Here is a 23,585-nt window from a genome sequence, read left to right as displayed (position 1 = left end):
CCCTGACAAGACACATCATTCAGGAATATTAAAAACCAGATTAGGGGAGAAATAAAAGGGGTACTGAACTCTTGAGATTTTAAAAGGATCTATGAAAATGAATGTGAAAAAAATTCAAAATTTTAGTGCTGATATACTAAATTACAGAAAAATACATACATTAACTTTTAACTAGTATCCAAAAGTTTGTTCTGAGAAATAATTCCATCTTAAAGTTCAGTTTCAACTGCTCACTTAGTGTTAAACTCCTGCATTATTAAAATGGAAGGTAGCAGTCATCACTTCACAGTCACAGAATTCTTAGCCCTCAACTTCCAGTGGTCTTATTAAAATATGTGCCATCTCAGAGGAGCATTCCACAGTAAAATAAATACATACATACATAGATACACACACACACACACACACACACACACACACACACACACACACAGCTTGACATTTCCTTTCCACATGAACTTCCACTTACCTAAATGTCACAGGGTGTCAAGGACTGGCACATAGCACTATGTAGCCAGGACTGCAACCCACTCATTAAAGTGAGGAGGAAACTGCATCAGAAACCAGTTCATCACACAGCTTCATCCCTCACAAACTTGAAACCAAGTCAGAAGCAGGCAACTCCTACAAGAATACACACCCATTTATCAACAGCTGTTCAAAAGATCACAAGAATGTGTGTGATTTAACAAAGTATGAAAAGACTTTCTCCATTTCCTCCATCTGATTTATGTACAGCCCGATTCTTAGAATGCCCAGGGTGTGTATTCTTGCTAGGTTCCTGAGAGTGGCCTTGAACTTGCAATCTTCCAACCGCAGAGTCCCAACTCCCCAGATTAAAGACATGCACCAACCATGCCAGCACTGTACCAAATTTCTATAAGGGCCTTAACTCTTGAACTGTGAGAAGTTTGATGTGCCTCAAACTTTATTTGTAAGTAAACATTCAAATATTTGCTGAATGTAATTCAACCAACATCTCTCAAGCACTTAAAATATACATAGCACAAGTGCAACGTAGAGAATACAAGTGTAGAACTGAACAAACAGCAATATAAATTTCAAAATATTGTGATTCAGGATGCAGACCTTATAAAACTGCATCATTATGTTCTTTTTTTTTGTATACAGAGACAAACAATATGCTTCTACTGCATACTTAATCCACATTTTCAAAATTGAGGGATGGAAATATAGCCCAGTAATAGAGCACCTGGTTAGCATGCAGAAGGCCCTGGGTTTGACCCCCAGCACTCTCAGTGTCACCCCATATAAACACTACCTGATGAGAAATATCACCCTGAAAGACTGCAAGCAACACACAATGGAAAAAAGATATATAGAGAGAGACATCTGTGTACCTCTCTAGCTTACAGAGAAAAGTTACATAGTGTTTTTAACAAGCATTCAAGGAAAAGGGCTAGGGATGTACTTCATGGTCATGTATCTCAATTCCCAGTATAAAACAAAACAAAACAGAAGTACAACTTAAACTAGTAAAAAAAAATAAATTTGATTGTTATGAATTTTAGAGCTGAATATTTAAAAGACAAAAAATTTAAGTTAATTGCTGATGCACTCTTAACTTGTGCAACATATTTATCACAGTTAAATAAGTATGGAATCACTAAAATAACGACCAAGTCAGGCACAGTGGCATATCCCTTATCCTACCAACTAAAGCAAGGGGATCACAAGTTGGAGGCCTGCCTCAGCAACTCAGCAAGATCCCGTCTCAAAACAAAAATAAAAGGACTAGGGAGGTAGCTCAATTGAACCCTAGTAAAAGGCTCCAGGGTTCAATCTCCAGCACCAAAATAATAACAATAACAAACTGCAATGACAACCACCAACTCATTTGTCTCTATACAGAAACTCGCCTGGGCAACAGAATGACATGACAATGCACATATAAATAAACATTTCGGGGCTGGGGCTATAGCTCAGTAGGTAGAGTGCTCACCTTGCATGCACAAGGCCCTGGGTTCAATCCTCAGCTACACACACACACACACACACACAAAATAATAATAATAATAATAATTTTAAAAAAATTCAAAATTTAAAAAGAAACTTCTGAAATATTTCCATTAACCAGTTTTTTTTTTAAATCATTAGAATGTGGACTTCTTTTGAAAACAAAAAGCTCAAGCTTCACTGTATTATAAAGAAAAAAATAAGTATTCTTAAGAGGTGAGCAAAAATAGATGAGCATAATCTTCCTACTCTTGCAGCTGCTGTCTAAGACAGAGAGGAAGAGACAGAAAACCAGTGTATACTATGCCCCAGTGATGCTCTGTGCAGCCTTGTGCAATCACAATGAAACATGCTCCCTTTAATCAACTCTTCAGTGACTGTCTAAATTTTGTCTCTAAATTTTGTATATCATTTCTCAACATCTTCTAGAAAAAGTTTTCACTAAAATAACATTTGTTTTGCAATTATATCCAATGGATAATAAGGTAAAATTCCTTGAGCCAAGCTAAATCTTTTATTTATTTCTAAATCTTCACATTTGTAAACAGATCTTGGGTATCCAGAGCATGAATTATTTGACCACCTGCTAATACCCTCCACCTTTTCCCCAACCCAATTCCCAGTACTGGGAATTGAACCCATAGCCTCCTACTTGCTAGGCAAGTGCTCTAACATTGAGCTACACATTCAGACCCTTTGTTATTTATTTTGAGATACGATTTTGCTGAATTGCTCAGGTTAGACTCTTATTTGCCATCTTCTTGCCTCACGGGGTGCATAATCATGCCCAGCTCTTTTTAAAAACAAACAAACAAACAAAAAAAAAACTTAATAAATCATATAGTCACATGATTTTTCCAGGGCACATGTATAAACACGCTCTTATGCTATGTGAAGAGTTATTACAGACATAAACCAAAAATTCTTTTTGTGAAATTATTTTGACCCTATTGCTTTTTATTTAACAAGTCATAATTCTTTTACATAGATCTTAACTAAATAGTTGGGAACAGAAAGTTTCTGTTTTAGTAGAAGAAGTTCCCCACAAATGTTCAGGTAAAGTTAACTGACTCCAGGTTGGAAATCACTATCCCACAGAAATATTGCAATAAACAGCAGTAAGCTTTCTAGTTTCAACTGACAACAAGAGTCAAACCACCTTGTAGCTAAAAACTATAATACAACAGAATCGTTTAAGTATGTTTTAGGTACCAAGAACCCAACACAAAGATACTAGAAACAAACCATGCAGCAGGGCCCAGCCTTTCACTAAAAAATGAGTAGTCTCACCAAAGATACTTACTTCAGTGAGTGTTCCTGGGATTTTTATTACCAAGAATGAACAAAACAAATGAGTTACCAACAAACAAAACTAATGAGTTAACACACATGCCAGGCAAGAGCCATAGCCCCAGCCCTCAACTACATTTTTTAATTTTTTAATCCCACCCAGGTAACACCCAAATTTTCCCATCTTCCCTTTCCCTAACAAAACTAAAGAAAAAGCAACAAGCTGATTTAGGTGCCAAAGACATTAAATATTAAATACATAGTTTACATTCAGGTGTATAAACATACACATGCATGTTTCTCTCTCTCTCTCTCTCTCTCACACACACACACACACACACACACACACGTGAGAAAAGGAAAAAAAGTTCTCACTGAGTGGACACAAGTGACTCACTTACCTTGTCTCAGGGTTGTAGCCTAATATGTAGAAAAATGAGTCCACTCGGGCTTTAAACTCTCTAGCAGCAAATATGTCAGAAAAATGGGAGATGTTACACTTCCCTCTGGGGGAAAAAAGACAAAAAATACATTAGTAATACCCTCTTTTTTTTTTTTTTTTTTTTTTTTGGTACCGGGGATTGAACTCAGGGGCACTCAACCTGCACCACTTCCCCAGCCCTATTTTGTATTTTATTTAGAGACAGAGTCTCACTGAGTTGCTTGGTGCCTCATTAAATAGCTGAAGCTGGCCTTGAGCTCGCAATCCTCCTGCCTCAGCCTCCCAAGTGGCTGGGATTGAGAAGCCACCGCGCCCAGCTCCTCAATTGCCTTGCAAATCAAAATACTACTGGAGAAATAGAGAAGAAAGCAAATGACTAAATTCATGATACCTGTTGAATAAGGCTACAAATTCCATATTTTTCTTATTTCAAGACTTCTTCAATATACAACTTTTTAACTCAGGTGTTTTTGTTTCATCATTTGGGCAATAAAGTCAAAATTAATAAACTGAAGACAGGACTGTGATAAAAGAATATTAAGCAAATTAGAAACGAATGGGGGAGGAATAAGACCATAGGGAAAATATGAACGGAAAGTTCAGTCTAAAAACCTTTCTAAATCATCAAAGCAAAATGGGCCTTTTCTTAATGCTACATATTAAACTGTTAAAGCTAAAATGCATATCAGACATTCCTTTGCAATATAGCTTCAGGCCAGTATTTTTCTTCTTCTTTAACATGCAAGAAATAAACTTACTTAGAAATTAAAACATAAATTTGAACTTTTTTACATAAAGATGGGCTCCAATATATAAACAGTTCCCCTCAAATGTTCAGGTAAAGTTAACTGACTCTAGGTTGGAAATCACTATCCCACAGAAATATTGCAATAAACAGCAGTAAGCTTTCTAGTTTCAACTGACAACAAAAGTCAAACCACCTTGTAGCTAAAAACTATAATACAACAGAATCATTTAAGTATGTTTTAGGTACCAAGAACCCAACACAAAGATACTAGAAATATTAAACCATGCAGCAGGGCCCAGCCTTTCACTAACAGACAGACAGACAGACACACACACACAAACACACAAACACACACGTAATATAAAGGTTTCCAAGGAGGCAGATGATTGAAAGAACTTGAACTCACTTGGTGGTCACAGAAGGTAACTTTAATATCAAGTGGAAGCCAAGGCCTGTGATGCAATTAGATGGAAATCAGAGGCTCAAAAAACCCTGTTTCACATCAACAACATCTAAAGCAAGCCTCCAGGATTTCCTATCCTGTCCCCTCCCCCACCCCCCCCATGCTCACCCCCAACCCCCAACCCCAGCAGGCTGTCTACAGAGTCTAGAATCCACTCCATATACACCTAACAACAGACTCAATAGCTAGGGAGAAAAAGTGGCAGAGGGATACCAGAGGGGGTACCTTCATTTCCTACAAAGAAATTTTAAAACTCTTCCTTTCCCCAAGGACTTAATTATGACCAAAGCCTCAGTAATGAATAGAGGCTAAGAATGGCTCAAACCATCTCCATTTTTTAATTTTTTTTTTAATATTTATTTTTTAGTTGTTGAACACAACACCTTTATTTCATTTACTTTATTTTTGTATGTGGTGCTGAGGATCGAACCCAGGGTCTCTCACGAGTGAGGCGAGTGCTCTACCACTGAGTCACAACCCCAGCCCCCATTTTTTAAATTAAATAATGACATTGTTGGCTTATTAAAGTTCCTTTAACTACAGAGGAGAAAACAATTCAGGGTGACTAGGCACTTAGAATTTGATAAAATTTAGAGGAAATAAATTTTAAATTTTACTTAATCTTAATCAATGTAAATTTAAATAGCCACACATAGCTGGTGCTCCTACCAAACAGCACAGATTTATAGAACATTTCCGTCACCCAGGAATTTTTACTGGAAGCACTATAACATTCCTACTGTAAGTAGATATCAAGAGTCAATTCAAAGAATACACAAAGCAGATGTCAGCTTTCCAGGCCCAGAACCTATCCTCTGATTTTTAAATAAAGCTAACATAAGCTTCTGGAAAAGCAGCAGCAAGTAAGGTCACTGAGCTGGAATAGTGAGCTCACCCTGAGACCAGCTACCCATCCATCAAAAGTGATTTAGACACTGGAGCTTAGAGGAGGCAAATAAGGTCCTTTCTCAGTTAAACAGGATAATGACACCTATTATACCTACTTTGAACAATACTAAGACAATCACAGAGAGAAAGTCTATGAGCCCAGTGGTGCATGCCTGTAACCCCAGCTCTGGAGGCTGAGGCAGGAGGAGGGTGAGTTCAAGGCCAGCCTCAGCAATGGCAAGGCACTAAGCAATTCAGTGAACCCCTGTCTCTAAATTAAATACAAAATAGGGCTGGGGATGTGGTTCAGGGGTCTAATGCCCCAAGTTCAATACCCAGTACTCCCCAACAAAAAAAGAAAGTCTATGAAACTCTACATACTACGATGTTATGAAGAATAAGTTATTATTACCATCACTGTTCAATATCAAAGAAAACAATTCTTATTTTATTATTCTTTTGATTTTTTCGCCTGGAGTAATTAATTAAACGAATAAGAATCCCAGCAACATACAATTCTAAACATAGGTACTACAAATCAAACATGTTTAGGGCAGAGTTTATCAATTTCAGTGTTGCTGATTAATACTGTCAGGGGCACTCCCATGAATATTAGGACATTTAGCTATATCCTGGAGTCCCCCACCCAGCAACATAATCACATACATTATTTTTTTAAGTTGTAGGTGGGCACAATACCTTTATTTTCTTTATTTTTATGTGGTGCTGAGGATCGAATCACACATGGCAGGCAAGCACTCCACCACTGAACCACAACCCTAGCCCCTCACATACATATTTTAACAATCAAAAATGTCTCAAGACATTGTCAAATGTTTCCTGGGGAGGGCAAAATAACTAGCTAGGAAAAGTCAAACATTAGGAATTGAAGCATGTCATCTGATAAATGGCTATGAAACTGCAACCAATGGGGTTTTTCTCTACCATTACGTCCTCTATTTGCTTACTGTTTGTGTCTTGAAAGTTTCTGCTCTTTGTATGTTTATTTTATATCCTGCAACTCAACTGAATTCTTTCATTATTATATTACATAGGTTTGTTTTGATTTTGGTTTTTGGTTTGTTTGTTTTGTTTTTTTCTGAGACAGGGTCTCGCTATATTGCTCAAGCAGGTGTAGATTTGCGGGCTTAAGTGATTCTTCCTTCTCAGCTGCCACACCAGGTTCACAGTTTCACCATTCATTCTTTAAGTCTTTCCAAGTATGCTATTTGCAAAGAAGCACAGTTTTACTTCTTCTTTTCTTATGCTTCTAACTGCACTATACCTCTGGTACAATATAGAAAGTAATAAAAAGAGTAAACACTGTTATTTAGTTTCTGATCTCACTGGAAATCTCTTACATGTTCCCATTAATTATGATACTAGTTTAATCAAATCAAATCCTAGCTTTGGAGAAAATCATATGATTTCTTCCCTAAGATATATTCTTATGGCATAGGATATTCAGAGTCTGTGACACTGAACCAATATGCTTTCTTTGAAAGAATTCCAGTTGTTCATATATGTATTTTTAAATGAGACATTAGAATTTTTAAAAACAGGATTTGATTAATTACCTCTAATGCCATTTCCCCTTTAATTTCTCCTTTTACCTTTATTCCCCTTATTGTAGTTTTCTCTTACTGCTGTTATTTAGAACAGCTTTATTCACAGTACCTGAAAAAGAACTCAAATGTCCATCCACATGAAAATAAAAACAAATGGTGGGTTGGGATGTAACTCAGTGGTAAAGTGCCTGCTTCATATCACCTTTTCTGGAGATCAATGCAAACATTTAGAAATATGTGCATAGGTGTGCATGTAGTATAGGTACCATTTTAAACTTTGCATTTTGTTTTTCACTCCTGAGTCCTCTTCTGTATCAAAAGCAGGATATAACTTAAATGTTGTTTCATGGAATGGAAAAGGTGGGACTGTTAAGAGAAAACTGCCCCCCTCCCCTCTTGCTGAAACATCTGTCCTAGAGCTTATAAGGTTCTGCCTTCTCCCCACCTAAAGCAATGCTTCACTGTCAACAGCAACATAACTAAAGACAGGGAAGCCCTTCATCCCAGTACCCTGACATTCACCAGTACAGAAGGTGCCCTAGGTACTGTGCTATTGGAGGAGTCCTCTGGCAGGCAGAGCGGGCCATGTGACAATGAAGGACACGAAGATAATTTCACCATGCAAGGAGGCAATGCAAATGGGAACAATGACCTAGATATTCACTCCCACAAGCCACCAATAATTAAGAGTTTTCGAACATCCTAGCACAGGCAAACCCAAAAAAAAACTTGTGAAGAACATGCCAGCACACACAGAATGCTCATGGTAGAGGTATTTCTGTACTCTTACCTGACCATGAAAACAAATAAGGAAAAATACTGAGGAAATCACTATCGTGTCTAGATATCCTGAGCCATTGGGATTAGAAACAGGTACAGAAATTTTTAAAAAATTTACTTCCTCAGTTTTGCATTCTTCCTTGTAGTCCTCCTGTGGGGTACTTTTTTCAGAATCCCATCTTGATTTATATTTACTGTTTTTGAGCACATACTTGGCATAGTTTTCCTAAAGCTTGCTCTAAGTATAACAATATATACACATAACTTGTAACATCCACTAGTATCCATTCTTATCAGTTCTAGTAAAGTATAAAAATCTTTCACTTAGGTCCCTTCTGCCTTCTCACTTTTCAAATATAATTGACTTATGCATCTGCTCTACACACATTCAGCAAAAAACACTGCATTGTTTTGACTCCATTGTTGTTTTTGTAATTTAATCTTGGAATTTCATTCATTTAAAATTTTTTTCAATTTTTTTGATGTGTTTGATGCAAATAATTTCCCTCTGATCACCGCTGTAAATGAATACTGAGAATTCTGAAATACAACATTAAATTTTTTAACTTCCTTAATTTCAGCTTGTATTTCCTCTTACACCCAGGAGCTACTGGAAAATTTCCAGGTGAAACAGTCTTGCTCATAGTAAATAAACTATAGACTTATTGCATTATTACCAGATATTTGCTCTATTGTACGGCAGAAAAAAGAATGTACATTGTCTATTATTAAGGGTTAATATATTAATATAGGTCTGAGATTAAGTGCTTAGGAAGAAAGTAATCAAAATGTGTAATATCTACATGAAGAAAATTTTCAAACATTCCTAGAAGGCACAAAAGTCAGCAGGACTTACGGAAAAACACAATTTGCTCTTAAATAGGAAAACCAAACACTGCACCTCTCCATAACCTCATTAATGAACTGCATACAATCCCACCACTAATGCTAACACACTATTATGGACTGCAATAACACTAAGGATCACATGGAAAAACAAATAACTAAACAACAGGGGAACTAACTATATCAGATATTAAATCATACTATAAGGCTTCTTTAGTTAAAGGAATATAGTGCAAGCATATAAATAGACAATGAAATAATAAAACAAAAAAGAAAAAAGAAAGAAAAGAAAATCCAGATTACATATGGAAAATAATTCAGACAGAGCTGGTATTTCAATCTATTAGGCTAAAGACAAATAAGTGGATGTGGTGGCACACGCCTGTAATCCCAATTACTTCAGAGACTGAGGAAGGAGTTATTGCAAGTGCGAGGCCAGCCTCAGAAACTTACAGAGGCTCTAAGCAACTGAGTGAAACCCTGTTGCAAAATTAAAAATTAAAAAGGATGGGGATGTGGCTTAGTGGTAGGGTATGTCTGGATTCAATTCCCAGTATGGGAAAAAAATTAAAAATAAACTTGACTAATTGTGCTGGGACAACTGAGTACAATTCTTCCTTAAATATGTTATAGGAAAAAACTTTTAAAATATGGCTTAAATTCCAGAGGCATTCATAAAAGAAAAGACTGATTCATCTGATTAAATAAGTGTTGTTCATTTAAAAAAAAAAAAATCTAAGCAAAATCAAAAGAAAACTGGCGCTGGTTGAAGAAAATGTGTCATATATATAACATACACCAGACATATAAAGAACTTTTTAAAAATGAAAGACAAAAACCTAACAGAAAAGACTGATCATATTCTGATCATGTTCAAAATCACTATGAAATAAAGTAAAACAAAACTACCATTACACTTCTAACCTGACAGACAGTAGTATATATAAGTGTTTATTCAAATACATACACACACACTAATTATTTTTATTTATTCATTGGTACTTGGGATTGAACCAAGAGGTGCTTAACCATTAAGCCATGTCGCCAGCCGCCAGCCGCCACCCACCCCCCGCCCCATTTTTTTTTTAAATTTGAGACCCTAAGTTGCATAGGCGCCTCACTACCATGCTGAGGCTGGTCTTTGAACTTGTGATCCTCCTGCTTCAGCCTCCTAAGTCATTAGGATTATAATCATGTGACGCTAGATCTGGTGTAAATTTTTTTTAAATAAAACGAATGTTGAGAAAACAAGCAGTTTTGTACATCATCAGAGGAAATGCAAATTGGTACATACCTTCTGGTGAGAAATTTGGTAATAGTTAACAAACCACAAATATATAAACCATTCCACACAGCAATCCCACTACTATAAAATTTACTCTGAAGATATGCACAGTCAATAAGAAAATATGTTTGCACAGAATATTCACTGAAGCATCACAACGGCAAAATTTACAAACCACCTAAATACCTATACACAGGAAAACAAAGGAATAAACCATCAGAAATACATCTCATGTAAGGAGTACTGTACATGTTAGAATGAGTGAGATCTCTATGAACTGATATGAGCAATTCCCAAAACATACTGTCAAAGTGAACAATGCAAAAGACAAAGGATTTCAATAGCATTTTGCCCTTTATGAGAGAGAGGATCCTAAGAAAATGTATTTGTACATCTGTGAAAAGAAAATGCGGAAGAGATAAACCAGAGAGTAAATTACTCAGCTCCTGCTACATAGTCTGACCCCCAAAGGCCCTTGTGTGAAAGCCCTAGTCCCTAAGACAGCACTAGGGACCAGGGAAGTGATGCATGCTATCTTTGAAAGAAGGGGGGCTACTGGGAGCCCTTTTTCTTTTTTGGTACCAGGGATTTGAACCACTGAGCCACATCCCCAGCTCAGACACACTATTTCTGTGGTATTCTTGCCAAAAATGTGTTATCTTCAATGTAATTGTGTGAAAACACCAATTTGTCTTAAACTGAGGAATGTGTGGCAAAATAATTAATCCATACTCTTTACTTAAAAAGTATCAAGGTTGGCTAGGTATGGCAGCACAAACCTGTAATCCCAGCGGCTTGGGAGGCAAGAGTATCAAAAGTTAAAAGCCAACCGGAGCAATTTGGAGGGGCCCTAAGCAACTCAGTGAGACCCTGTCTCTAAATAAAATACAAAAAAGAGCTTGGGATGTGGCTCATTGGTTAAGTACTCCAGAGTTCAATCCCCAGTACAGAAAAAAAAATAATAATAAAGATTATATCATGACACACAAGAATGAACTAGGGAATCATTACAGATTGCAGAGCAATGTGGGATGCCAAATATGACCCTAAGACAAGAACAACAACAAAAAGCATACTATTGAAATTGAAAGAAAATCCTTAGTTCAATGGGTTGCATTAAGGTCAGTTCCCTGGTTCTCATCATTGCACCATAATTAAAAGAAGATGCTCCCATTGTGAGAGGTTAAGAGAGAATACATGAAAAAGTCAGTACTTGTACCTTTTCTTTGTCAAAAAGTAGCTCCAAATAATTTTTTTAATGACTCTGAAGTATCCAAGGACATACAGAGTATCTTTTTCATGTTCCCAGCACCTGACAGATAACCCTCAATCGGCCAGTAGGACAATAAGGTGGTTAAATAATGAATGGATAAATGAACTGACAGAATGTGGTAACAGTGAAGCACTAAGCATGTGAAGACAACACAATGAAAATGTAGTGAAAATTATTTCGCATAAACAGGGTGTGGTGGCACACGCCTATAATCCCAGTGGCTTGGGACGCTGAGACGAGTTCAAAGTCAGTCTCAGCAACTGCAAGGCATTAAACAACTCAGTAAGACCCTGTCTCTAAATAAAACTACAAAACAGGGCTGGGGATGTGGCCCAGTGGTTGAGTGCTCCCGAGTTCAATCCCTGTTACCAAAAAAACAAACAAAAAAAAATCACATATAAAACAACTGTAGAGTAAATAAGTCCTAAGCTACAAAACTAAGAGCCTGGTGACACCATGAAACTCCTAAGAACTCACAGGAACTAAAGTACATTTTTAACAGGCAAAGAATGGTTGAAGAATAGTCCACAGGTGTAATTAATCTGTTTAAATTCCTAAATATACACATATTTTAAGGGATTGTATATATGTAATACATATTTAATATACATAATGCATAATATGTAATATTATGATAAATGTGGGTTTAATATAGATATTTATAATATTATGATAAACGTAGGTTTAATATAGATAAGGTATTTATATATATTTATATGTATTTGGGACACACGCACACATATATATTTTTCCTAGTTGCCCATAACAAGATAGGAGATGAATTAATTCAGGATTTAATAAGGAGATTAGAAACCCAAAATAGTTTTTTAGGGTGTCTTGGCCCTGGGCTTCTAGAAAACTCACCCTAAGACATCTTCCTATTGTATGAATCACAGGTAAGGTGATTACTTGTAGCCTGACCTACCCTAGGACTTCTTCCTCCTGGCTACTTGAAGTAGGAAGGACATAATCAGAAAGCAGGAAAGCAGCCTGCCACCCAAAAGTCACTGCTGATCTCCTGTACTGTCTGTCCACACAACCAATACTTAAGAATGCACTGGAAGAAGCGGATAGTAAACCTGAGGCTAAAAAAAGTTTTAGTCCCACTGCAAAGCAACTGCCTCAGATCCCTGGATCACCAACAAAACATTATCCACAGGGGGAAATTAGTGACATGGCAAACAAACTGCAAGTTTTGAGGTGTGACTGTCCATTTTCGGAGAATCTCCCGGTGACATCCCGGAGAATCTCCCGCTGACATCCCTGATGTGATCTCCAGATGACATCATCTGGAGACATACCTAAAGTAATCTGAAAACTCAATCCAACAGGTCACCAAAAAACAAAATCAGTGGATGCTGAGTTCTCACATCTTCACTAACTCAGCACAAAATTATTTTCATTTTTAATTTTCTTCCTTTTACACTTTCACAAACCCAGATTCAATGAGCAGAGTACTGTGAAAGAGAATACTAAGAGAGTTTCTGAGTATGAGCTGCTATTTGAGGGGCCTCCACACACCTGATGCAGTGAGTATTGAATCAGAAGGTATGTGTTTGGTTCAGGATGCTGTGATTCAGACATGCCACCTTAAACAGGTCTATCAAAATGATAATTCAAAGGTTAACAAACTTTACACTGGTCACAAAGCTATGTGGCTGAGTCACAATTCAAACTAAAGTCTTCTAATTTCAATCAAGCATTTTTTCCCCCATTACATCACAAGATTGGCCAAAAGTACTTACCTGGGAATAAGTAGAACATAAGAAATATTCTACTCAAGATGCTAGCTTTGTGGCTGAGGTTGTAGCTCAGTGGTAAATTGCTTGGCTAGCATGTGTGAAGCACTGAATTAGATCCTTAGCACCACATAAAAATAAACAAATAAAAGCATTCTGTCCATCTACAACTACAAAAAAAATTTTTTTTTAAATGCTAGCTTTACTAATGGTAGCTACTGATATGTGTAGTGTAATGAACTATGAAAATAAGCAGCTGTAGGAACTTTGCTGAAAGGTAGATGAAGGCCAGCTCAGGCTGCCTCATCACATATCGCTACAACCACAGAGGTCCACAGTCACTTCTAGAAATGAATACGTAAGAATGCACTGGAAGAAGCGGATAGTTTAGTTTTGGTAAGGAAAAGCTTTAGCCTCACAATTCACATAGAGGATACAAAGGAATTTGTTTTCCTTTTGATTCATGATGATGACTAAAGGAAAAAGCTTTCACTCCTCCTTTATAACCCAACTTTAGTAACAACTTGAAAGAAAAAGGTGTACCTGTTACCTCCCCCGTGAATGGAATGGCCACAGCCCCTCAAGAGTCACTCTGAGCCCAAATAAATCCATAGAACTGAGCCTCTGACACTTGAAGAGAAGGGTGATCAGCACAGTGTTATCAACCTTTTCCTCTGTCCTTGTGGTTTTCCCATTACATTCCTTCCACCCCTTATGTGTGTCCACACACTTCTTATTTATTTTTGGTAGTATTGGTTTATATGTGTGTGAAGAAAGAAAGAACTAATTTTGGTGAGTAAACTATGAAAAGCAAAATTGGGAAAAAAAGGTTAAATCTTAATACTCAAATCACCCCCAACACAGGTTTAAGTTAAAGTAATCTAACCTTGGTGAGGAGACAAGGGATGACAGACATTCCTGGGGGCGTTGCCATTCCATTCTGTTTTCTTGGAGGGGAGGTGAAGGGCCGGCCAAAGCTCCTCTCATGAGAAGCACACTACTGCTGAGAAAGTGATGGGATTTCCATGCAGCAGTAAAAACCCATGTGTGAGGAACAGATGCCAGTCAAGCCCACGCATCAACAAGTATTACTAAGAATCTACTAGCCAAATTGTTCAGTACCTTATCACCTTTTTATCTGGAAAAAAAATCCAGTTGAGGAGCTGGAGTTGTGGCTCAGTGGTAGAGTGCTCGCCACACATGTGTGAGGCCTGGGTTCCATCCTCAACGCCACATAAAAATAAATAAATTAAATAAAGGTATCATGTCTATCAATAACTAAAAAAATAAAAAAAAAATTTTAAATCCAATTGACAAAGTGGCAAAGAGAGGCTTTCTTTTGAACGTAATAAAACAAGATGAAAATTTTATAACAGAGCCACCACTTTTCATGACAACTTTAAAGAAAGTGCCACAGGAAGGGGATAAAAAAATCAAACTCAGGAAAAAGAATCTCTAGTGTCTACTGCAGTGGGCCAATGTAAGGACAGTGCTTCCATTACAGATATTCAGAAGGTATTTTGAGTGTAAACCTACTTGGAATAAATTTATCTGGATCCAGCTGGAATTATTATTATTATTATTTTTTTTTAAGAAGGGAGTGGAAATTTTATTTTTTTATTTTTATTTTTTTTAAGAGAGAGTGAGGCGAGAGAGAGAGAGAGAGAGAATTTTAATATTTTATTTCTTAGTTTTCGGCAGACACAACATCTTTGTTTGTATGTGGTGCTGAGGATCCAACCCAGGCCACGCACATGCCAGACGGGCCTACCGCTTGAGCCACATCCCCAGCCCTCCAGCTGAAATTAGATGAGATAAATGGCTCTTCTAAAAATGCTACAATGAAATGAATATTACTCTACAAATCTGACCAGCATTGATAAATACTCATATGTATCCACTTTATGCAATTATGTCAAAATAGGTTGAATAGTAAGAGTTACATATCTAAATCCCTTAACATCGTTTACCTCGGGAAGGGAGGGGAGGGGAGGGCCAGATAAGAGCTTTGTTACCTATCTTTGCTAACAATCTAACTGTTCCATCAATCAAGCCAACCTTCTATTAACTTGCTTTGTTCAGCAAACAGGCTTAAGAATGGAAAGCTACCTCCCAAAGAAATAAAAAAGCTTGTACGGATTTAGAAAAAGTTCATAAACCACCACAGGAATTCTCTAAATATATTAATCTAAAGTCCTGTTAGAAGTCAAATCTAACTACAACTACTCCTTCCCCTATCACAAGGGTCAGCAAACTGCTGGCCAGCAAGCAAAGTCTGGCCTACCACCTGTTTTCATATGGTCTGAAAGAATAGTTTTCACATTTCTAAATGGCTAAAAAAGAAAAAGAAACACGGTATTTCCTGATGTGAAAAATTAAATGAAACTCAAATTTTAGTGTCCATAAATAAAGTTTTATTGGAATATAGCCACCTCATTTATGCAGATATTGCTTATGGCTTTTGTGCTAGAATAGCTGAGCTGAATAGCTGAGACAGAGGCCATGTGAAATATATCTGGTCCCAAAAGTATGTCAGAATCTGCCCTAATTTGCCTTGAAGTAACTGGCCTTAACTGTGTAGCTGTGCACAAGAGATTTTAGATGTTTTACTGAATACCTTGAGAGCACTGTAAAACAGAAATTACCCCATTGTAGTGAAGCTAAAAGCTGGCAAATCCCAGTGAGTTTTTTAAAAATCGTATTCCTTAACAAAAAAAAATAGTTCTTTTACTGCACTATTATTATTTTCAGCAAGGAAGGGACTTAAGAATATTAGTAGTTGTACTTCTTATGCTACCAAAGAAGTCCAAAGTCTGCCATGTATATGCAAAATGTATCTAGACATATGGGTGTATTCTTGATTAGGATATTAAATATACAGGAAGAGGATCATGGGCACTTTTTTGCTAAATTACCTAAGATATTAAGACTAGCTGCAATGTTAAATTTTGTCTCAAAATAAAATCTTCAATATATTTTCCCTACCTCCTACACCAAACTTTTTGGTAGGAAATTTTTCCAATATACATAAAATGGAAATAATAGCTGAATGAAAATCTCTATAAATTCTGCTGAGAAAATTAATTAGTATACTGCCATATTTGCTTCACTCATTTTTTCATTTTTTATAGTGGTAGGGAATCAATCATTAGAAAGTAAACTGCAGACCATCAGAACATTTTACCTTCAATATCAAATAATATCAGAATATTCAATTTCAAGGAGCTAAAGATACAATAAAAGAGCAAGGGTATAAAAAAATAAATTAGAAAAAAATATAGAGGGAGGTAAGTCAGATTAATGAAGTCACTGGCAACCTCTGAAATCTCAATTACTTAAAGTGTTAGCTTACTGAGACCATTTACTAAGAGTTGTCTGACTAATAATAATGGTCATCAAAAGAGATAATGGGAGACCTCCAGTACTTACCTAAGGGCAGCAGCATGGTATGTGTCAACATAATCAGAAATGAAGAGCTCTCGGTTCTTGATAACTGGGTCTGTAATGACAAGTTCTCTTCCAGAATCTGTCCAAAAAAAAATATATATATAATAATAATTAATTACCTAAGAGGATATTAAAGCCAATTTTCCCCAAAAGAGATAGAAAGTTTCTGTACAACATTTTTTTCAGGTTCACCTCCCACTGAAGAAAGCCCAATAAATAGCCAGGTCTGGTCAACGTCTTAAGTGTGCAAAACAGTGCAGAGAATAATACACAAAAAGAACAAAGTATACAATTTGAGACAATTGACAAATTATCTTGTTGGCTGTGTGTTATACCCTTTACTAAGTCCCTGATTTGCCGAAATGAATTAATTGAATTAATTTAATAAGTAAAAACCTAAAGAAGGAAACAGAAACAAACAACTAACACATCCTAGCAATTTGTGAATACTTAAATATTTAGTGATCCTGTCCTTCCCTCTCACCCTCAAATATTCCTGAATGGAATAAAGTCATACAATGATTCAGTTGACAAGAATGACCAAGATGGGCACAGTGGTACACACCTATAATCCCAGTGACTTGGGAGGCTGAGGCAGGAGAATTTCTAGTTTGAGGCCAGCCTGGGCCTCAAACTTAGGGAGACTGTCTCAAAACAAAACATAAAAAGGCCTGGAGATAGTGCTCACAATAAAGCAAGCCTGGGATCAATCTCCAGTACCCCCTCCCTCAGCCAAAAAAAAAAAAAAAAGAATGAGTAAGTCACTATCTTTTAATAAAGAGTAATGATCTAACTGCTTTAACAGAGTTTTTATTATTTCAAAGATGGATGGGGGGGCGTGGAATGAGTAGGGTACCAAAAACAACATTATTCTTCAAAATCATTTTGATCACTGGTTTGTGGACTCAAAGACTATCAGCAAAGACAATCAATGCAAGAGCAGATGAGACCAGATATCATGGTCAGACAGAGCCTGCTCCCACTCCAGCACCACCACTGAGAAGATGTATATCCTGGGCAACTCCCACAGCACCTCTGAACTCAGCTTTCTCATGTGGAACTACAGGGACAAGCCTGTCTCACAGGATTCAAGGGTAACTAATGTCAATCATACAGCATGAGGCCTAGCGTTTCTTGAGAATCAATTTTTAAAAGCGCTATTATACACCTATACAAATGTAACATACATTTTATGTATGTATCTTCTGTGCCAATAAAGTTACTACAATGTTTGGGGGAAAAGAAAAAATATCAGTTGCCCAGAACTATCTTCCTTCCTATTGTTCTCAAAGTCAGGTATCACACTGAATTCTGAAAGATAATTCTGAAAACTTTGCTTTGAAAACTGAAATTCACTTCCCTGAAAATACAGGGAACCTCAATAACACAGATTAGGAGGGTGGGAGGTGGGGGAAAGACAATCCTATAGGATTTTAAAATAGTACTTGTTGACTAGGAAATGAAAAGCGGGAATTTAAAGAATGAAATTACTGATATTTCCAAAGAAGAATTATCTTTAGTCCAAGTTTAAGAGGAAGATACTATGGACACATATTCAGAAGTTTAAGAAAAGTAAAAAATAATGAAAGAGCTAGGATTTAGGGGCATTCCGGCAATGTTCTTATTTATTTAAAAAAAAAAAAAAAAAAGTTCTTTTTCAGAGAAAATTTACATAGTGACTATTAAGGATTTTTAGAAAGAACTTTACTCAAACCTAAGATTTATAAGAAGCAAATCAGAAGGACATACTTACCATTTTCATTATGTCGATCCTGAACCAAATGCTGATACACAGAATCTGGAACTTCAGACTGACGGTAGTACCATTTGACGTTCATGAGTAGATGGTCCCTCTTACTCTGAAAAGGAAAATCTAACAGCATTAGAAACAGGATTTCAGGTGTCTAAAAATGCAGATCACACCCATGATTGAAACCCTGTAAGGAGGCGGGCAGCAGACAGGGACAAACAGTTACAGCACCCAAGTGTAATTTTTCCAAAATCCCCTCTGACTCTACTCCTCAAAGGGATTTATTTCAGAAAACAAAAGAGATCAATTCTGAAGCTGTATCTCCCCAGTTTGAATAACTATTTCATTCAATATTGTGTTTTCATTCAACAGTATACAATACTATAGGAATACATCCTTCTATCTTATTTCTCAATCGTCTTGGTAAGTAATTATCATTGGAGCATACTGATAAGGCTCTTTAAAAGCAAGTAACTAGAAAGAACTTACCTAGCAAGACATGACACTAAGTCACCCTATCTCCAAGGTCTATCATGCAGACTATACCAGAGTCAACCTCTACTTTGTTTTGCCACAGAACTTTGCAGTTATTGCTTTATGCCAAAGTAGGGGTGACAGGTAGTGATGAAGGTGCTGTGAACCCAGAGCACATGTCTTATTTGTCTTTGAATTGTTATAGAACCACTTGTACATAATTACTGGTTAATAATGAGAACTTCAGTGTTGATCATCTTCCTATAAATATTTGTAGGACAATTAATCATGGTATCTCTAAAAGTCAACTTTATTCTAGTTCATTCAAACAAAAAAGAATCAAAGCTGGGGTGTAGCTCAGTGGCAGAATAATTGCCTGTGCTACAATGAGGTTCTGGGCTCCACCCCAGCACAGCAGGAAAAAAAAAAACAAAAAAAAAACAGAAAAGATGGGGATAAAATTGTCCTTCCATTTGAAGGCTATAGGGCTACAGCTTAAGTTAGCCTTAAGCTACAGTTAGTCTATATTCCTGGCCATGAAGCGGTTCAACAGGGAATGCATGAAGATTTCCTGAAGCTTCATAAAATACTTTTCAACCCAAGTGCAGGACCTTACTTCCCCCCAAGGTAAATGCAATATGGCGCCTCTTAGCAGCCTCTACCTTCTCATTACAGGGCCCACTGGTCAGAAAGGAATGAGTGATGGTTAAATCCTAAACTATGTTAAGTGCCCTCATTAATGAAGATGCTTCCTGCTTTAAATGGGAGATCATAAATATAGACCACAATTAAAGACCAGGAAGGTTCCAAACACCCTTTGCTAAAATAGTTAAGCCATTAAAAGAACCAGAAAGAGTAGGGAGATGGGGACCTGCCATAAGTCCCTCAGAATTCCAATGTGAAGAAGGTCTATTCCAAAATATCATATACAAAAAGAATCTTACTTTGCAATTAACTGTGTCAAATGGCATGCCTTTTATATTTTTTAATAAAATAGACAATATATACAGAGAATAATCCTACATGATGCAGGGTCTTTAGTCTTTAATCCCTCTTGTACTTCTATAGTGAAAAATTTAATGATGAAACTTATTCTGGGGCTGGGAATGTGGCTCAGTAGTAGAGCTCTTGCCTGGCATGCAACATTGGGTTTGATCCCTACCATCACAGAAACAAAACAAAACAATTATTCTGCACTGCCTATTCTACAAGCGGCCGGGGGAAGGGGGTGGAAAGAGGACAAACCAGTTTGAGAAATAAGTAGAATAAATGTTGTGGGTAAAGGAGTAATTATTTTCAGCAGAAGAGTATGGAGGAGGTAACATCTGACCCAGAAAAACTCTGAAAGAGTAGGGAGAGGGGGACCTGCCATAAGTCTCTCAGAACTTAGAGATTCCAATAGAAGGAGGAGGAGGAGACTTGAGAAATAAATGAAAACAGACAAAGTAGAAGACGTATTCACATTTCACATGGTCCACCTGCATGAGGACAGCACAACACTGAGAAGAACCTAATCCTCTCTGTGGTCTAGCCTCCAACTGCTGAGCACACCGGGAGAGAGGCACAAACACCAAGGCCTGAGGAACACAGATAGAAGGTCTAGGAGACCAGAGTATGCCACCCAGGAATATTCCTGGCAGTCATAAGGATTGTTTTATGATACAGGAACAATTATTTCTCCTTCTCCCAAAAAACTGCAACTTCCCTAGGCTGAGTGATAAGCAGCAGGATTAGGATGAGATTACACGCTGTGGAAAGAAAAATAAAAACCCAGGGAAAGAGCAAAGCGTGCTTGAGTACTCAAAGCTACAGCCATTAACGTAAAGTGTACTAATACCTGCATTCTCACCTCTGCACCCACTGACATTTGGGCCAGATGATCTTTGTTGGGGGTCTGTCCAGTGCACTGCTAGATATTTAACAACATCCATGGTTTCTAACCACTAAATGCAATTGCATCCCTCATCCAGTTGTAACAACCAAAAATGTCTCTGAACACCGACAGATGTCCCTGTGGGAATAAAACTATCTCCAGTTGAAAATCACTGGTCCATTTTTCATTTTGTTTTGTTTCTTAAGGAGAATAAGGCCAGGATGATAAGGATAAAACCTGGCTGAAACCTGGCTCCAGCCCGGCAGGCTAGGGAACACGGACTCATGGAAATAATACAGTAAATCTTATTGTAGTTCAAATCCACGTGTCATAACTCACCACTGTGGAACTGTGGGCACTGAGATTCTCTGAACCTCCCCTCTGCTGTAAAATGGGGACAGTGACACTAACCCAAAAAACTACTGGAAGAATTTAAACATAGCTTCTGGAACTGAGTCAGTGCTCAAAGAAATACTGCATCCTCCACAAGCAGGTGACTGTAACCACGGCTTCACAGAATAATTTCAAGAACTTTGCTGAGAAATGTTATTTCTCCACCAGAACACTGTTTTATATGAAGGATGCTGCTGATCTCTCATAATGAACTTCCCAGCTCATGCTAACTACTACACAGAGCATAGAGGAATTGGGATCTACTAGCCGTCCTAGCAACAATGTTCTAAAATCTATATATCTAGTGCAATTGTACTACTGCCTCTCTTTTTGAACCAAGTTAATAACTCTGGCAACCTTTTGAAATAGTTTTTAAGTTGTCATCTGACCCACCAATGCTTATTAATAATTCAAAAATATAATGCTTTTGGATTTTTTTGGATCTAGATTTATGACTCCTAATAGTAACACTTTTTACAAGGCAATTGAAGGACTGTTGAATTTCCTAATGTAGTACTACCACATAACCAGACAGGGGCAGCATTGTGTTAAAAAAAAACAGAATCATCTTAATTCCAGATACAACACAGCAAAGATCGACAGAAATTTTAAACAAATTTAAATCTGCGATAAGCACAATATTTCTAAACAGGCCAATAACTTAAATATTAAACATCTATAAAGGAAGGCAATGTGTTGTTTCAGAAGGTACTATACTGCCACACCTCCAGTGAGTTTCTTTAATCATGTCAAGTGAAAGGGCCGAACCAGATGATTTATGTGATCTAGATTTCTTGCACAGCTAAGGAGAGTACCCCTCTCCCAGTGTGAGATCACCTCTACACTGGGCTGGTAGAAAAGTTATCCACAGGAAATTCTCACATATCTTACTCCTGCCAGGCACAGTGGCACACACCTGTAATCCCAGGGGGTTGGGAGGCTAAGACAGGAGGCTCACAAGTTCAAAACCAGCCTCAGCAACTTAGTAAAACTTTGTCTCAAAATAAAAAAATTTTTAAAAAGGGCTGGAAATGTGGCTCAGTGGTTAAGCACCACCTCGGGGTTCAATCCCTGGTACCAAAATAATGATAATTCCTACCCCTAACTTGTCAAATATTTGTTCAAAATCACAGAAAACTAAAGCCAGAAATAAACTTAGGATCATCTCATCTAACCCAAACCACCTGGGTTTTTGAATTCTGGCTTTGCATCTTACTAGCTATTCGAGTTTGGGTACGGAATTTTTCTCAAACCTCAATTCTCTCAAATACACAATGTGGGAGAGGGCTGGGGATGTAGCTCAGTGGTAAAAGTACTTGCCTGACATATGAGGCCCTGAGTTCGATCCTCAGCACCACCCCCCCCCCCAAAAAAAAAATGTGGGAGTAAACTCATGGTCCCTACCTCATTAAATTACGAGGATTAAACAAATTAGTATCAGCTGCATGGATTGGCTCTCAATGGCTGGGCATTACTATCACTGTTTCATAAATGAAGAATCAGTCAGGAAACACCAAGAGGCCACTTACAGGCTTTGCTCCTCTCAGATTCAAAATCATGCTGGTACAATAACAATATAAAAACAAGCCATGTTGGCTGTGGGGATGGAGCAACTTCATGTCTTAAAAATTCTAGAAGCCTATCAAGTGAGGCATAAATACAACTCATTTTTTTTTTAAAGAGAGAGTGAAAGAGGAGAGAGAGAGAGAGAGAATTTTTTTTAATATTTATTTTTTTTTAGTTATCGACAGATACAACTTCTTTGTTTGTATGTGGTGCTGAGGATCAAACCCAGGCTGCACGCATGCCAGGCGAGGGCGCTACCGCTTGAGCCACATCCCCAGCCCCAAATATAACTCATTATTGACTAGTGATGTAACTAAATGATGGCGTAAAAGTCAAGGGTTAATAAATGACATATTTTAAACAGTGCTGAACCAAGAGGGAAGGCGGGAGAAGCTTCCTAGGTGAAAGGATCTTGGGGAATATTTCCAGAGAAACAGAAGAACCCACTAGGAAGTAATCTCCCATCATTTCACCTTCACAATAAAAGAAAGATTACAAGCGCTGGAACACCCAGAGCCAGAGACAGCACCTCACAGGAGAACATCTCCCAGTGAGGTTTCAAGATGGCAGTTCTGTACGAAAGGAGGGTCGAACCGCTCCAATGTTAACTAAGGATTGCACATCCCAGGCCTGGGTCTCACTGGAAATGAAAACTACACAGGAATTTAAGGAAATGAATAGAAGACAAAACCCACGCTTCTTTCCCACCAGGGCTTGGGGAACAGTATTTGGGAGAAGAGGGATGATTTCTATAGGGCTTTGTATGACAGACAAAAGTGCTCA

General features: G+C 37.5%; 1 protein-coding gene across 4 annotated transcripts in view; it reads right to left on the bottom strand.

Annotated features, from left to right (window-relative positions):
• Rere (arginine-glutamic acid dipeptide repeats) overlaps window positions 1-23,585 on the bottom strand; it is a 395,515-nt gene that overhangs the window by 156,638 nt on the left and 215,292 nt on the right. For all 4 annotated transcript variants that reach the window (XM_076861360.2, XM_076861359.2, XM_076861361.2 and 1 more), the window contains 3 exons: window positions 18,500-18,605; window positions 16,729-16,825; window positions 3,669-3,773 (listed from right to left, as the gene is read on the bottom strand). In XM_076861360.2, coding sequence (XP_076717475.1) covers window positions 3,669-3,773; window positions 16,729-16,825; window positions 18,500-18,605 — 308 coding nt within the window. The remainder of the gene's footprint in view (window positions 1-3,668; window positions 3,774-16,728; window positions 16,826-18,499; window positions 18,606-23,585) is intronic.

The sequence above is a fragment of the Callospermophilus lateralis genome, chromosome 7 (genome assembly GCF_048772815.1).
Source record: "Callospermophilus lateralis isolate mCalLat2 chromosome 7, mCalLat2.hap1, whole genome shotgun sequence".
Lineage (NCBI taxonomy): Eukaryota > Metazoa > Chordata > Mammalia > Rodentia > Sciuridae > Callospermophilus > Callospermophilus lateralis.
This window is presented reverse-complemented; position numbering and strand designations above follow the sequence as displayed.